Genomic DNA, 16,745 nt, shown 5'->3' with positions numbered 1-16,745 from the left:
AAGGATCATGAAGGATCCTCAGCACCCCAACAACAGACTGCTCCAGCTGTTGTGGTCAGGCAAGCGCCTCTGCAGTCACGCAGCCAAAACAGAAAGACTGAGACAGAGTTTCTTTCCTCAGGCCAACAGGCTTGTTAACACTGATCTCACCAGGGCCAACAATTAAGTTCCACATACTCATGGGTCTGGGGAGTGTAAGCTGGGCTGCAGAGTCAAAGGTTACCAAGCGGCACGATCATCTCATGCACACACATATAAGTGCCATAGACACAACATACATTTCTTTTCTAATTTTCATATTTTATATATCAGAATCAGAATCAGAAATACTTTATTGATCCCCGAAGGGAAACTCTTTGTTACAGCAGCTCGTCTTTACGTCAGTGCACACAGGAGAAAGTACTAGCAAAAAATATAATACAATACACTATAAAAACACTATAAAAACAGGTCAGAAAATAAATGAAGTACCAGGTGGGTATAAGTATACGATAAAATAAGTGTGAAGTACCAAGTGGGTTTACTGGTTGATGATGATAATACAGTATAAAAATACAATGTAATAATGTAATAATATAAGTAATAAGTAGTGGTGCATGTACTGTCAAGTTAAGTGTAACTTATTGAGATCATTAAGATATTGCACAGCAGTAATGAAGGTATTATAGTATCAATATCAATAAATAGGAAACTAACTTAGGAAAACTAAATATTGCACGGGAATAATACACAGAATATTGCACAGTTATTCAAGTATCAGAATCAGAATCAGAAATACTTTATTGATCCCCGTAGGGGAAACTCTTTGTTACAGCAGCTCGCCTTTACGTCAGTGCACACAGGAGAAAGTACTAGCAAAAAATATGATACACTATAAAAACACTCTAAAAACAGGTCAGAAAATAAATTAAGTATCAGGTGGGTATAAGTATAAGATAAACTAAGTGTGAAGTACCAAGTGGGTTTACCGGTTGATGATGATAATACAGTATAATAATACAATGTAATAAAATAAGTAATAAATAATAAGCAGAGGTGCATGTACTGTCGAGAGTAATAGAGGTATATAATATCAATAACAATAAATAAGAAAAACTAACATGGGAAAACTAATATAGCGTCCGCTACCCTCAGCCTGCTGCCCCAGCGTGCAACAGCGTACAGGATGGCACTGGCCACCACAGACATATATATTAAAAATATAAATTTATATCTTAATATTATTGTAAATATTGTTATTTATTTTGTATTGTTATTGCTTTTTGTTATTCTGCCCAAAATGCAAAAGTCCATAAATGAGCAAAAGTCCAAGGAATACTATCTAAGGAACAATGTCCAATAAACACATGAAACACTGGAGAAGGGCTGGAACACTTGACACAAACTGATGAAGACGATCTGACAAAAGAACAAAGGAAGCACACAAACTTAAATACACAGATTTAAGGTCAGAATGATGTCTGTACCAGTGAAGGTAAATATAGTCTTCAGTTGTCTCATATTCACATGTGAGTGTGACAGATTCTCCTTCTCTTTTACTGACTTAATCTCCTACAGGAGAGATTTTGTCTCCAGATATTAGTCCTGGAAAAAGTGGAGAAAATGACAGAAATAAATACACTCAGGTGAGGGGAGAAAATGAGAGACAGGTGAAACTAATCAGGGCAAATACTGTATTCAGCCTTTCTTCCAACCTAAACTCAACGTGCTGCGCTGCACCAGGTTTGTGCTGCGTTCGATGGACTCCAGAATAGTAATAATTAGTTGGTCACACCAAGGTGTGGCAGGAGGTTGAACTTGTGTTTGTGCTCAGTTACAGAAAAAATGGGGCCCATTTTGTTGCTTTCAGCGTATTCATCTCAGTGTCCCCTGGTTGTTTGCTACCACTGGGGGGCAGCAAAGAGGCAGGTTTTAAAAACCTACACATAGTGTCTTTAACCTGCGTTTTCCTTTAGACAGTGTTACCTCATCCTGCATGTAGTCGTCGCTGGTCGATTCAGCTGAGACGTCTTCTGTTGTACAACTGGAACTTTTACCTGTAAGTATTAAAGCTGCTGATGATTCTGAAACTGCTGCTGCCTCTTAATTAGTTTCACCATACAAATTATACATGAACTGAGGGGACTGAATATTTAGACAGAATCAGACTTTTTCTATTTGTTTTGTATTTTAGATTGAAAATGACAGATTAGACTCTGCTTTAAAGGTGAAAGTTGGAACTTGTAATTTTCTCCAGCAGTGTCAGGTCGACAGCAAAGCTGGTGGAGTTATTTTAAGAGCTGCCGTTGATTGAAATCTGCCACTTTTACTCTTCAACTGGTGAACTGTGGTACTACTGGATGTACACTGTAGATTTTAATGCCTGAAAATATAAATTATTACTGAGTTCAGACTTTTTTTCTTGGTGTGTTAGATCAGCAGTTATTTATGTATTTATATACTCTCTGTTTCCATGGAGTCTTGTGTTTGAAGCATCATCCAGTTGGTTTCTCATCGATGTGGATTTGCTGCTCATGTGAACCCTCCCACAGTGTTTTATTAGCAGCTGTAACCACAGTGACTCTGATAAAACAGGAATTAGCAGAATCCATCTGATATGAAGCTGTGGTTTGAATCCCACTTCCCTCCTCTTTGAAGAGCAGTCAGATATCTGTGTTCAGGTTTTTGTACAGCCTCTTCTACACTTTGTATCACTGTGTGTCTAGAGCACAGTAGTAGAGAGCTGTGTCTGCCAGAGTTAGGCCTGTGATGGTCAGTTCAGTTGATGTTTGTGATGTTTCAGATCCATATCGATTATCAGGGATGTATTCGTAACTGCTCCATGATCTTGCTCCTTTCAAGAGTATAAACTGAAGTGCCTGAAGGTCAGAATGATGTCTGTACCAGTGAAGGTAAATATAGTCTTCAGTTGTCTCATATTCACATGTGAGTGTGACAGATTCTCCTTCTCTTTTACTGACTTCATCTCCTACAGGAGAGATTTTGTCTCCAGATATTAGTCCTGGAAAAAGTAGAGAAAATGAAGCCGTTAGACTAACATTGTTCATGAGGCTGAGAGGAGAAGACAGTGGAAAATGTCAGCTGTACAGTGTTACTCTGTGGACAGAAACAGCAAAATGCATAAAAAATTACATTTCCATTAACTCATTTTTACAAGATGATGAAAACATGATGTGCAGTTTTTCAGAGCAAAGAAATGAGAAAAGTTCTGAAATACAGGTTGTGTATATCTGGTTAATGCAGCAGGTTAAACAAAACTAAAATCTCTGTTCTTAAATTCACCTGTAAAGTGAGAGAAAAGTAAAAAGAGGTAAAGCAACATGTCTTTGGAGTTGTTAAAGCCAGACAGACAGCAGATGAGCAATGTTCTTCCACTGCAGTAGAATGAGTAAGAAGTAATGTCATTGGTTGAGTTGAAGCTCAATGGGCGGGGCCAATCACCTCTTGATGTTATTTTTTCAGTTCCTCTCATCAGTTCAATGAACGTATTGGTTTAACAGTGTGTGACTCCCTCTAGTGGACGTTGTGGAGTATTCTGTTGTCTTTGCTCCAAAGGTTTTTGTACAGAGTCTTGGTGTTTCCTGTCACTGTGGGCCGCAGAGCACAGTAGTACACAGCAGAGTCAGACAGCTGAAGCTTCTGGATCTTCAGAGGAACTGATTTTAAGGTGGAATCCAGTGTGGACAAAAATCTCTCCTTAAACTCGTCTGGTGTGTTCCCTTCGTCCAGTTTAATTCGACTCAGTATGAATTTGGGGCTGTTGTCTCCATCCTGTTTGTACCAGAAGAGATTATTATTTGGGTAACTTGACTCAAATGTACAGCCAAGTGTAACTGTGTCTCCTTCAGTAGCAATGACATCTCCTGTTGGCTGGATCACTATGTCTTCTCCTTTACACTCTGGGGAAGAAGAGAACATGCAGAGGAAGAGCTGAATCAATAAAGATGATTGATTAAAGGAGAACAGTCAGCAGGTTTAAAGAGTTACCTAGCCAGAGAGTCAGAAAAGTTGTGATTTTGTCTCTGATGTCAGATTAAACCATATAACTAGTTATTTCGAAGATTGTCGATGCCAACAGAAATTACGTTTTGCTTCTCTTCATACTGAACATTGAAAGTACTGATAGCTCAGTTATATGCTGAAAACTGTTGAGGAGAAACATGTTGTGCTTTCTGTCTTACCAAAGAAAAGAGCAGCAAGAATAAACCACAGCCAATGTTCCATCTCTACAACAAGGTTTAAATCAACAGGAGAAACTAGCTGCTGTTCAACATTCAGTCTGAGAATTGTTCTCTTCACAGCAGCAGTTATTATTGACACAACGGTTGAACACAGTGCAGAAGTAGTGCACCGCCTACTTGATAATGTCGCCCTCTAGTGGAGGTCAAAACTTCAGTACAACAGTGTGGAAAAAAGGCTTCCAGCAGCTTGTCAGTGTGTCAGCTTGTGTTTTTGTACAGAGACTGTGGGTTTGCTGTCACTGTGGGCCTCACAGCACAATAGTACAGAGCAGAGTCTGTCACTGCAGCAGAGGAGATCTGCAGATCCATTCGGGTTTTATCCTCACTTACTTTAACAGACAGTCCAGACTTTTTTGCATTTTGTGTTCCCAAGTGAAGTATGAGGAACTCTGGTGGTTTTCCTGGATATTGTCGATACCAGAAGAAATAATCAGTATAAGTAGCAGCTTTGGAGTATGTGTAGGACAGAGTAACAGTGCTGCCTTCTAAACTGAACTCTTCATTCTTGACTAGAGTGAGTTCTTCACAGCTGATACCTGAAGGAAGAGATAACTTTGTTATTTCATGTTGTTAAAGTCTCAATAAATGATTCACGTTCAGATGTTATTGGAATTAAACGTTTTCTTGCTGCATAACACACCTGTTAGAATGGATAGTAACAGTAGAGACAGTCCATAATAGTCCAGTGACAGCATTTTGAATAAAGGTAATGTTTCTGGTTTGTGTATTGAATTCTGCTGAATGTGGAAGTTCCTCTCTCTTCTATAGTTCAGTAACAGCTCAGCTCCTCCCTGAATTTCTCCGTCTCCTCGTAGCTCTGTATTTTCACTTCTCTCAGTTACACTTCCTCCTGGTTAACAGACTGGTAGCAGCATGTTGTACCAGCTGGAGGTGGGAAGATGTTTTTTTGTGTTTTTCATTACAGAAAGGTAGCTGCAATGATCTAAAGAATAAAACACCTTTTCAGGGTTTAAAAACACAAGAAGAACCTAATTTCTGCTTCTAAAGTTGAGAAAACATTTTTTTATGACTTCTTACGTCAGCTGATAATGAAAGAAAATCTCAGTGTCAAATATTTTACCCAGACTATGAGCAGTAAGTTGAACATCAGCAGACACTTTAGCAAGATTTGATTTCACCTGGTTCCCAGAATTGTAGAGGCAAGTAAAATGATCTCAGTTCTAGACTCACTCAATTGTAGGAAGGTCTGGAACACCAGCACATCACATGTTATAAACCAGCTTCCATAATTACTGGATTTTAATAGAATCAATCATCACATATTGTCAGTAACACATTGGAAACTGATGATGTGTTTAAACATAATTTGATGTAAAGGCAACATGTAAATAGAAAATGTGAGGACCTAGGATTGAACCCTGTGGTACACCACAAGAAATCACAGCCTGAGAGAACAACAGAGAAACTTCTTTTTTAAAGATAAGAACAAAAGTAATCAAAACCTGAGTCTGTGTTGCGACCACTTTATGGAGATACTTGATTCAAATTGTGTGATTGATTTTTTTTTTTTTCACTAGTCCAGTTAAATATGATAATCATATGTAATAGTGTGTCATTATATTTACTATCATATTTTTGGGATATTTTTAAAATCATTTCATATTTAGGTATACTAATCTCGTCTGACGACTCCGTGCCAAACTAGACAGATAGCTAACATAGTTGATCCAATACAGACCTGAGGTTTGAATACGTTTATGTTCTTTAGTTAGTTTCCTTGTTTTTCCAGCTTTCTTTATGTCTCATTGAATCCTTTCTTTGTAAAACTAAAACAAAATATATAAACCACAGACTGTATGAAGTATAAGTGTGGTGGCTCCTGCCGTGCAGTGCAGTGCCTGACTCTGCCGCCGCCCGGCTAATACTAAAGTGGGTGGATGGGTGGAGCTAAGGCGGGCCGAATGAAGCCTGGTTGCTGAAACCAGCCCCCTCTGACGGCCCCCACCTGTCACTCAAAGCAGCCACGCCCTTAATTATGCATAACTTTAAGCGTTAATATAATATAAACGGGTGAGTTATATAAAAATTCTCCCGTACTTCCCTTCTCTTCAAAGAGGAGGGAAGTAGGTGAAGTGAATTTTTCTCCTTTCCAGAGTATAAACTGAGGTGCCTGAAGGTCAGAATGATGTCTGTACCAGTGAAGGTAAATATTGTTGTAAGTTGTCTCATATTCACATGTGAGTGTGACAGATTCTCCTTCTCTTTTACTGACTTCATCTCCTACAGGAGAGATTTTGTCTCCAGATATTAGTCCTGGAAAAAGTAGAGAAAATGAAGCCATTAGACTAACATTGATCATGAGGCTGAGAGGAGAAGACAGTGGAAAATGTCAGCTGTACAGTGTTACTCTGTGGACAGAAACAGCAAAATACAAAACAAGTAGAACTCCATTAACTCATTTTTACAAGATGATGAAAACATGGTGTGCAGTTTTTCAGAGCAAAGAAATGAGAAAAGTTCTGAAATACAGGTTGTGTATATCTGGTTAATGCAGAAGGTTAACCAAAACTTAAATCTCTGTTCTTAAACTCACCTGTAAAGTGAGAGAAAAGTAAAATGAGGTAAAGCAACATGTCTTTGGAGTTGTTAAAGCCAGACAGACAGCAGATGAGCAATGTTCTTCCACTGCAGTAGAATGAGTAAGAAATAATGTCATTGGTTGAGTTGAAGCTCAATGGGCGGGGCCAATCACCTCTTGATGTTATTTTTTCAGTTCCTCTCATCAGTTCAATGAACGTATTGGTGTAACAGTGTGTGACTCCCTCTAGTGGATGTTGTGGAGTATTCTGTTGTCTTTGCTCCAAAGGTTTTTGTACAGAGTCTTGGTGTTTCCTGTCACTGTGGGCTGCAGAGCACAGTAGTACACAGCAGAGTCAGTCACTGCAGCAGAGGAGATCTGCAGATCCACTCGATTTCTCTCCTCATTCAGTTTAACAGTCAGTCGAGGGTGTGGAGGTTTTGCTTTCAGCACTGAAGGCTCTTTGGTATCAGTGATCAGGAGAAGGAACTGAGGAGCTGATCCAGGATCCTGTCGATACCACTGGAGATTATTGGCTTTAACAGAATAGTTACAGGACAGAGTAACACTACGGCCCTCTGATGAAAACACTTCAGCTCTGCTGGCAGTAATATCATCTTCCAAGGTGTTACCTAGTGAGGGAAACATGTTATATTTAGAGTTCTGTTCCAAAGGGAGAAATCCTTCATTTGAAAAACAGCACACAATGACATTTTTCTGTTAAAACAAATGATGCTGTTAAACAGTTTAGTGAGCAGTTATTAGTGATGAAGTTATAACATCTAAATCTTTGAAAAGTTCAGTTCTGAACTTCATATAAAACAATATCCAAACGGGATCTGTGATGCTTTGAAAATGTCTTCGTATTTCAGGCTTTCTTGTCAGAAACATACGTACCTACGAGAGTGAAAAAGAACAAAACTGCAGCGAGTTTTTCCATGTTGACGGAGGTGAAATGCTGTCACTTTAATGTTCAGTGTGAAAAATTTTGTAAGTTGTTTGGTCTGATGTTCACAGCTGGAATCAAACAGTTCTCTGCCAAGAAGGAGGAGGAGACGCATACGTCAAATTAGATTCATTTCTGAAGCTCTAAATCACAGCTGTGTCTCATGAGAGTCCAGACTGTATCATAAAATACATTGAAGGTTAACAGTGTGTGACTCCCTCTAGTGGACGTTGTGGAGTATTCTCTTTGCTCCAAAGGTTTTTGTACAGAGTCTTGGTGTTTCCTGTCACTGTGGGCCTCACAGCACAGTAGTACAGAGCAGAGTCAGTCACTGCGGCAGAGGAGATCTGCAGATTGATTTGGTTTTGCTCCACTTTAATCTGCAGTCTCGGGATTAGATTCTTTAATAATGTTCCTTTTCCTGAATGAGAGATGAGGAAATCTGGTGGTTTTCCTGGATATTGTCGATACCAGAAGAAATAATCAAGAGCAGTTGCTTGTTTGGAGTATTTGTAGGACAGAGTAACAGTGCTGCCTTCTAAACTGGACTCTTCATCGTTATCTGGAGTGAGTTCTTCACAGCTGACACCTGAAGGAAGAAATAACTATAACTTAATGATTTGAAAGTTTTTATCAATTAATCTGTTTTAATGTCGATTATCTCACCTACCTCTTATTGTGAGCAGAAACAAAGTCACAAACAGACTGAAGTTCACTGACAGCATCTTAAAGATAAAGAGAATCTGCCTGGTTTTTGTATGAAACACCACTGTGAAAGCTTGTGTCTTTTCTGTACTTGAGTCACAGTTTTTCTCCTCCCTTAATCCCTCCCTCCTTCCTCTCACATCTCTGATAAATAGTGTGTTTGTCTCTGCTGTGGTGCTGCTAGTCACTAAATTACATCATTTCCATCAGGTAAGAAGTAGCTGATAAGGTAACACTGACTGACACTTGACAGAACATGTGAAGGTCCTGACTGAGTTAAATCTTTACTCAGACGATGTACTACTATTCAATTACACATGACAACCATATGAATTACTTATTAAATACTTTACTCAAACAATATCATTCACATTTTTACATTAGTGTCACATTTGAGGACTTATCAAATCATGAGAGGACTTTACAAAAGTAAATCACCTTCAAAGTTGATTTTAAGCTTCAAAGGCGAAGATTGTTTGCATCTGTCAAATTCTCCCTAGTAGTTAGTGTAGTTTCATGGTTGATCATAACTTGGTCATTCATGAATTTGTTTGGTTCTGTAAATTATTTTATGGACTGTGATTGTTTTACAAAAATTTTAATTTCCAGACTGGATCCTATGTACTTGACAGATGCTGAGTCAGAACCTTGACAGCTACCATCTAGGAAACTTAATTCAAATGGGTTCTTTGAGGAACCAGATTTCATACTGAGGAATCCTAAAAGTTCTTGCAGGCCCCTCTAAGAGCATTGACGAATGTCTGAGTTCTTGGAGGAGGTTCTTCAAGGAACTTCAAGGAGCTTGTTACCTCATGCTCCATTGAAATCTGAGCAAGAGATGACAGATGCTCCTGGAGCATGGTTGACCTCAGATGCATTTTGATGCGCTTTAGGCGTGAGAAACGTTTCTCTCTCCAGTAGCTACAGTCACAGGCCCTCGTACCATGAGTCAGAGCAAGGCTGAGGTTGGGATCAAGTTCAACTAAATTGTTGCTGTAAATATAGCTAAGAATCTGCAGGCCAGTGGTGTCTTTCACAGCACTGACTGCAGCCAACATCTCACCAAGAGGTCCTCATCATCCACATCGCCAAGTGTTCCCTTCATGTTTACGCAGCTGTCTTTCAGTGTGCGACTTTGGATGGCCTTTTTCATTTCCTCTCTTCCATAAATGAAGACTCCATCAGCTCGCTACTGCCTGTGATGGCAGAGTCCACTAGTGGAAGGAAAACATCTCTCCTGAACTGTTCAGTGGATGTCACTGTCAGAGAAGGATCTGCATTTTGGGACTCACACTGGAACTGGCGTTTTGGTTTTCGGATACGTGCAGTAGGAAAGACCATTGGCATCCCATTCTCCTCACCTATGTTACTGGTATCTGTTTGGGTGGATGAAAGGCCGTTCTCTCTGTATTCCATGAGGAATTTCAGAACATATTTGACCTCATACTGCCGCATATCGATTCCCACATGTGAGCTCTGGAGCAGCTTTCTGGCACGATTCACCTCATGTAAAACGTTGTACCAGATAATAAAGGTCAGCAGGAATGACATGATCCCCTATTCCAGGCCTCTGGCTGCAGACACAGTTTCACCGTCACCTAATAATAATAATAATAATAATAATGATGCATTTTATTTATAGAGTTCTTTTCAGGGTACTCAGAGACACTTTACATAAATTAAAATGATCAAAAAGTGGGATTTTAGCCTTGAAAAGCTCCCATCTCTGTGTCAATGCGCTGAAGTTTATGTATAGATGTTGCAGCACCCCAAAGAAGCTCAAAGACTCCACTGTTGATACTGCAGCATCCACCATGACTAGGTTTTGACTGTAGCTGGTGCATGGCATGAACAGTTCTTTTTTGTCAATAACCAGCACCGTCTTCTGCACCCCATTAACCCGCCCAGACCGTACTCTTTTTATAATATTATTTACAGAGACCCAACAAATCCCCCCATGAGCAAGCACTTGGTGACAGTGGCAAGGAAAAACTTCCTTTAACAGGCAGAAACCTCGAGCAGAACCACACTCAGGGTGGGCAACCATCAGAGAGAGAGAGAGAGAGAGAGAAAATGCAGTAGCACAATGCAAATTCCACATAATATTAATGTAATGGTAGCAATAATATTAATATGTGTTGTAGTAAATAAGTAATATGCTAGTGGGGCCTTGTCCCAGTCTGGTGGTGGCATCTCCCTCACCTGTCTCAGTTGTAGGAGTGTCATTGTGTGGTGCTTGTTTATCATGATCGCCATCTGTTTATGTAGAAGGATTTTCAGTTCCATTGTTATGATTAGCAGAATCTCTGGTATCGCTAGCCCCAGTTGTTTGCTAGTATGCTGTGACAGTGATGCAGGTGCAGTCGTCGTCAGGCCTGTTACAGATGTTGGACCAAAGAAAGAAGTCACTTCTGGGAGAATATTTAGACATTTTCTTTTGTTGTATAATATTTTCCATTTTTCAGCACCACTAGGATAGGTGCGTCAGCTAAAATCCTGTTGGCCTGCCGAGTAGTAGGCCTAGACTGCTCAAAAGTGTCTTGGGGGTTGAGGGGTGTGGGTGTTCCTATAATCTTCTTAGCCGTCGTAAACCAGACTAAATATTTGAGCCTTAAAGCTGACCGATGGATTTTCACACAGAAACTTGCAACATGAGTGTTTCAGCCGAGGTAACTATCAATGTGAACCCCAGTCCACGAACTGGTCAGCTTCAGCTTTATAGCTGGTAATGTTGGAGTTGCTTGTGAGTAAACTGAGCGTAGCAGTGTCATCTGAAAATGACCCATGAATTGATGCAACCATGGGTGGCTCCTGCATTGCTTCCTGCTACAGACGGGGGGCCAAAGTAAAGGAAAAGGCTGAATAAAAGAGAGGAGAAACACATCAGATGCAGCTGCTTCGGTGCAGCAGGGCTCACTGAACGGTTTGGTGAGGATGAAAACGATGTGAATAAAATGCTGCGGCCCAGTTTCACACCTGTGGAAGGTTTTGGACCAACGTGTAAGACAGCGCTCTCCACCACCATCTCCATAAGACCAGATGATATAATATAAACTTTCATCTTCAGATCTGCGACTGTCTCTGCTGCTGTATGTCCTTTAGCTTTTGTTTCTCTCTACCTGCTGTACTCAGGTCTGTCTGATCTCAGTGAGACGACCTGATTAAATAAAGGCTGTATATATAACTGAGGGAACATCTAGTGGAGGAGGCATCCATGATTCTAGACTGTATCATCACATATCACTGAAGGTTAACAGTGTGTGACTCCCTCTAGTGGACATTGTGGAGTATTCTGTTGTCTTTGCTCCAAAGGTTTTTGTACAGAGTCTTGGTGTTTCCTGTCACTGTGGGCTGCAGAGCACAGTAGTACACAGCAGAGTCAGACAGCTGAAGCTTCTGGATCTTCAGAGGAACTGATTTTAAGGTGGAATCCAGTGTGGATGAAAATCTCTCCTTAAACTCGTCTGGTGTGTTCCCTTGGTCCAGTTTAAAGCGGCTCAGTATGAATTTGGGGCTGTTGTCTCCATCCTGTTTGTACCAGAACAAAGTGGGACCTGGGTCACTGTTATCAAATGTACAGCCAAGTGTCACTGTGTCTCCATCAGTAGCAATGACATGTCCTGTTGGCTGGATCACTCTGTCTTCTCCTTTACACTCTGGGGAAGAAGAGAACATACAGAGGAAGAGCTGAATCATTAAAGATGATTGATTAAAGGAGAACAGTCAGCAGGTTTAAAGAGTTACCTAGCCAGAGAGTCAGAATAGTTCTGATTTTGACTCTGATGTCAGATTAAACCATATAACTAGTTGTTTAGAAGATAGTCAATGCCAACAGAAATCACATTTTGCTTCTCTTCATACTGAACATTGAAAGTACTGATAGCGCAGTTATATGCTGAAAACTGTTGAGGGGAAACATGTTGTGCTTTCTGTCTTACCAAAGAAAAGAGCAGCAAGAATAATCCACAGCCAATGTTCCATCTCTACAACAAGGTTTAAATCAACAGGAGAAACTAGCTGCTGTTCAACATTCAGTCTGAGAATTCTTCTCTTCACAGCAGCAGTTATTATTGACACAATGGTTGAACACAGTGCAGAAGTAGTGCACCGCCTACTTGATAATGTCGCCCTCTAGTGGAGGTCAAAACTTCAGTACAACAGTGTGGAAAAAAGGCTTCCAGCAGCTTGTCAGTGTGTCAGCTTGTGTTTTTGTACAGAGACTGTGGGTTTGCTGTCACTGTGGGCCTCACAGCACAGTAGTACAGAGCAGAGTCTGTCACTGCAGCAGAGGAGATCTGCAGATCCATTCGGGTTTTATCCTCACTCACTTTAACAGACAGTCCAGACTTTGTTGCATTTTGTGTTCCCAAGTGAGAGATGAGGAACTCTGGTGGTTTTCCTGGATGTTGTCGATACCAGAAGAAATAATCACTAGCAGTTGCTTTTTTGGAGTATTTGTAGGACAGAGTAACAGTGCTGCCTTCTAAACTGGACTCATCACTCTTGACTGGAGTGAGTTCTTCACAGCTGACACCTGAAGGAAGAGATAACTCTGTTATTTCATGTTGTTAAAGTCTCAATAAATGATTCACGTTCAGATGTTATTGGAATTAAACGTTTTCTTGCTGCATAATCTAACACACCTGTTAGAATGGATAGTAACAGTAGAGAAAGTCCATAATAGTCCAGTGACAGCATGTTGAATAAAGGTAATGTTTCTGGTTTGTGTATTGAACTCTGCTGAATATGGAAGTTCCTCTCTCTTCTATAGTTCAGTAACAGCTCAGCTCCTCCCTGAATCTCTCCGTCTCCTCGTAGCTCTGTATTTTCACTTCTCTCAGTTACACTTCCTCCTGGTTAACAGACTGGTAGCAGCATGTTGTACCAGCTGGAGGTGGGAAGATGTTTTTTAGTGTTTTTCATAATGGTAGTTACAGAAAGGTAGCTGCAATGATCTAAAGAACGATCACCTTTTCAGGGTTTAAAAACACAAGAAGGACCTAATTTCTGCTTCTAAAGTTGAGAAAACTTTTTTTCATGACTTCTTACGTCAGCTGATAATGAAAGAAAATCTCAGTGTCAAATATTTTACCCAGACTATGAGCAGTAAGCTTAACATCAACAGACACTTTAGCAAGATTTGACTTCACCTGGTTTCCAGAATTGTAGAGGCAAGTAAAATGATCTCAGTTCTAGACTCACTCAATTGTAGGAAGGTCTGGAACACCAGCACTTCACATGTTATAAACCAGCTGCCATAATTACTGAATTTTAATGGAATCTATCGTCACATATTGTCAGTAACACAATGGAAACTGATGATGTGTTTTAAAGATCATTTGATCTAAAGGCAACATGTAAATAGAAAATGAGAGGACCTAGGATTGAACCCTGTGGTACACCAAAAGAACACAGCGTGAGAGAACAATAGAGAAACTTCTTTTTTAAAGATAAGAACAAAATTAGTCAAAGCCTGAGTCTGTACCGCGACCACTTCATGGAGATACTTGATTCAAATGTTGTGATTTTCTTTGTCAATAGTCCAGTTAAATATCATAATCATATGTAATAGTGTGTCATTATATTTACTATCATATTTGTGGGCCTCACAGCACAGTAGTATACAGCAGAGTCTGTCACTGCAGCAGAGGAGATCTGCAGATTGATTTGGTTTTGCTGCATTTTAATCTGCAGTCCCGGGATTAGATTAATTATTAATGTTCCTGTTCCTGAATGAGACAGGAGGAACTCTGGTGTTTTTCCTGAATATTGTCAATACCAGAAGAAATAATCAAGAGAAGTTGCTTGTTTGGAGTATTTGTAGGACAGAGTAACAGTGCTGCCTTCTAAACAGAACTCTTCTACATTCTTGACTGGAGTGAGTTCTTCACAGCTGACACCTCAAGGAAGAAATAACTCTGTAACTTAATGATTTGAAATGTTTTTTATCAATGAATTTGTTTTAATGTTGATTATCTCACCTACCTCTTATTGTGAGCAGAAGCAAAGTCACAAACAGACTGAAGTTCACTGACAGCATTTTAAAGATAAAGAGAATCTGCCTGGTTTTTGTATGAAACACCACTGTGAAAGTTTGTCTTTTCTGTACTTGCGTCACAGTTTTGCTCCTCCCTTAATCCCTCCCTCCTTCCTTCCTCTCATAACTCTGACAAATAGTGTGTTTGTCTCTGCTGTGGTGCTGCTAGTCACTAAATTACATCATTTTCATCAGGTAAGAAGTAGCTGATAGGTGGTCAAGGTAACACTGACTGACACTTGACAGAATATGTGAAGGTCCTGACTGAGTTAAAGTTTTAGACGATGTACTACTATTCAGTTACACATGACAATCATATTAATTACTTATAAAATACTTTACTCAAACAATATTATTCTTATACTTCATTTAATGAATACCTTTTCACCTTTCATTAGTGGATTGTTCCTATGTGTTGTAGGTCCTGAGCCAGGTTTGTAACAAATGGGGTCTCATTGGGACCAAAGGATCTCTGGTATAGTATTTGATAGTTGCTACTGCTTGGTATACAGCTAGCGGTTTATGTAAATCCTCAGGTATCGTTTACTATGGTCAGTACGGAAGTAGTAACTGTTGTTATTGTTTTCTGTGTATCTTTTGTAGTTGTAGCCTAAAGCAACTGTAGCATTAGTGTTTGGGAGAGTCCCACACATAGTTAAAAGGTGGTTTTCACTTCAGTGTGGAATGAGGTTCAGGCTCCCGGTTTTGGCCATACCAAGAGGTTGGCGGCTTCCTCAGAATCAGTACTACTACTTTATTGATCCCCGCAGGGAAACTCTTTGTTACAGCAGCTCACCTTTTACGTCAGTGCACACAGGGAAAAGTACTAGCAAAAAATATTATACACTATAATACAGGTCAGAAAATAAATTAAGTACCAGGTGGGTATAAGTATAAAATAAAACAAGTGTAAAGTACCAAGTGGGTTTACCGGTTGATGATGATAATACGGTATAATAATACAATGTAATAATATAAGTAAAAAGTGGTAAGTAACAGTGCATGTACTGTCAAGTTAAGTATAGCCTATTAAGATTATTATGAGACGGTGGATATTGCACAGCAGTAATAGAGGTATGAACAAATATCAATATCAATAAATATGGAAAACTAAAATATTGCACAGGAGTATTACACAGAATATTGCACAATTATTTCAAGTATTGCAGAGATGTAATGATCAATGTCCAGTTTAATGACTTAGGGTCATACAGACTAACACTTAGAGGGAGGAGTTTAAGAGTTTGATGGCCACGGGCAGGAATGACTTCCTGTGGCGCTCTGTGGTGCTTTTTGGGGGGATGAGTTTTCCGCTGAAGGTACTCCTTTGTTTGACCAGCACATCATGGAGTGGGTGAGAGACACTGTCCAAGATGCCGTGTAGATTAGCCAGCATCCTCCTCTCTGACACCACCGCCAGAGAGTCCAGCTCCACCCCACAATGTCACTGGCTTGTTTCACGATACAAATTATACATGAACTGAGAGGACTGAATATTTAGACAGACTATTCATATTTGTTTTGTCTTTTGGATTGAAAATGACAGATTAGACTCTGCTTTAAAGGTGAAAGTTGGAACTTGTCATTTTCTCCAGCAGGTCGACAGCAAAGCTGGTGGAGTTATTTTAAGAGCTGCTGTTGGTTGAAATCTGCCACAACTTCAACAACTGGTGAAATGTGGTACTACTGGATGTACGCTGTAGATTTTAATGCTTAAAAATATAAATTATTACTGAGTCCAGACTTTTTTTCTTGGTGTGTTTGATCACCAGTTATTTATGTATTTATATACTTTCTGTTTCCATGGAGGTGTTTGAAGCATCATCCAGTTGGTTTCTCATTGATGTGGATTTGCTGTTCATGTGAACCCTCCCACAGTGTTTCATTAGCAGCTGTAACCACAGTGACTCTGATAAAACAGGAATTAGCAGAATCCATCTGATATGAAGCTGAGGTTTGAATCCCACTTCCCTCCTCTTTGAAGAGCAGTCAGATATCTGTGTTCAGGTTTTTGTACAGCCTCTTCTACACTTCAGAATGATGTCTGTACCAGTGAAGGTAAATATAGTCTTCAGTTGTCTCATATTCACATGTGAGTGTGACAGATTCTCCTTCTCTTTTACTGACTTTATCTTCTACAGGAGAGATTTTGTCTCCAGCTATTAGTCCTGGAAAAAGTAGAGAAAATGTAGCCATTAGACTAACATTGTTCATGAGGCTGAGAGGAGAAGACAGTGGAAAATGTCAGCTGTACAGTGTTACTCTCTGGACAGAAAC

At 39.8% G+C, this 16,745-nt stretch overlaps 1 protein-coding gene and 1 gene segment (V, D, J or C); one reads left to right on the top strand and one right to left on the bottom strand.

Annotated features, from left to right (window-relative positions):
• Positions 1-16,745, top strand: part of LOC122886875 — a 122,779-nt gene that overhangs the window by 10,446 nt on the left and 95,588 nt on the right. The window contains exons 2-3 of one of the 3 annotated variants that reach the window (XM_044219657.1): positions 1,448-2,038; positions 6,356-6,405. The gene's annotated coding sequence lies outside the window, so the exon portion shown is untranslated. The remainder of the gene's footprint in view (positions 1-1,447; positions 2,039-6,355; positions 6,406-16,745) is intronic. The other 2 variants (XM_044219656.1, XM_044219658.1) reach the window with 2 other exon arrangements.
• Positions 11,534-12,622, bottom strand: LOC122886913. The segment is given in 2 exon segments: positions 11,534-12,087; positions 12,370-12,622. Coding segments are annotated over 2 exon segments (429 nt in total).

Source organism: Siniperca chuatsi, linkage group LG13 (assembly GCF_020085105.1).
Source record: "Siniperca chuatsi isolate FFG_IHB_CAS linkage group LG13, ASM2008510v1, whole genome shotgun sequence".
In the NCBI taxonomy this organism is placed as follows: Eukaryota; Metazoa; Chordata; class Actinopteri; order Centrarchiformes; family Sinipercidae; genus Siniperca; species Siniperca chuatsi.
Note: the sequence above shows the minus strand (reverse complement) of the source record. Positions and strands in the feature narration are given on the sequence as shown.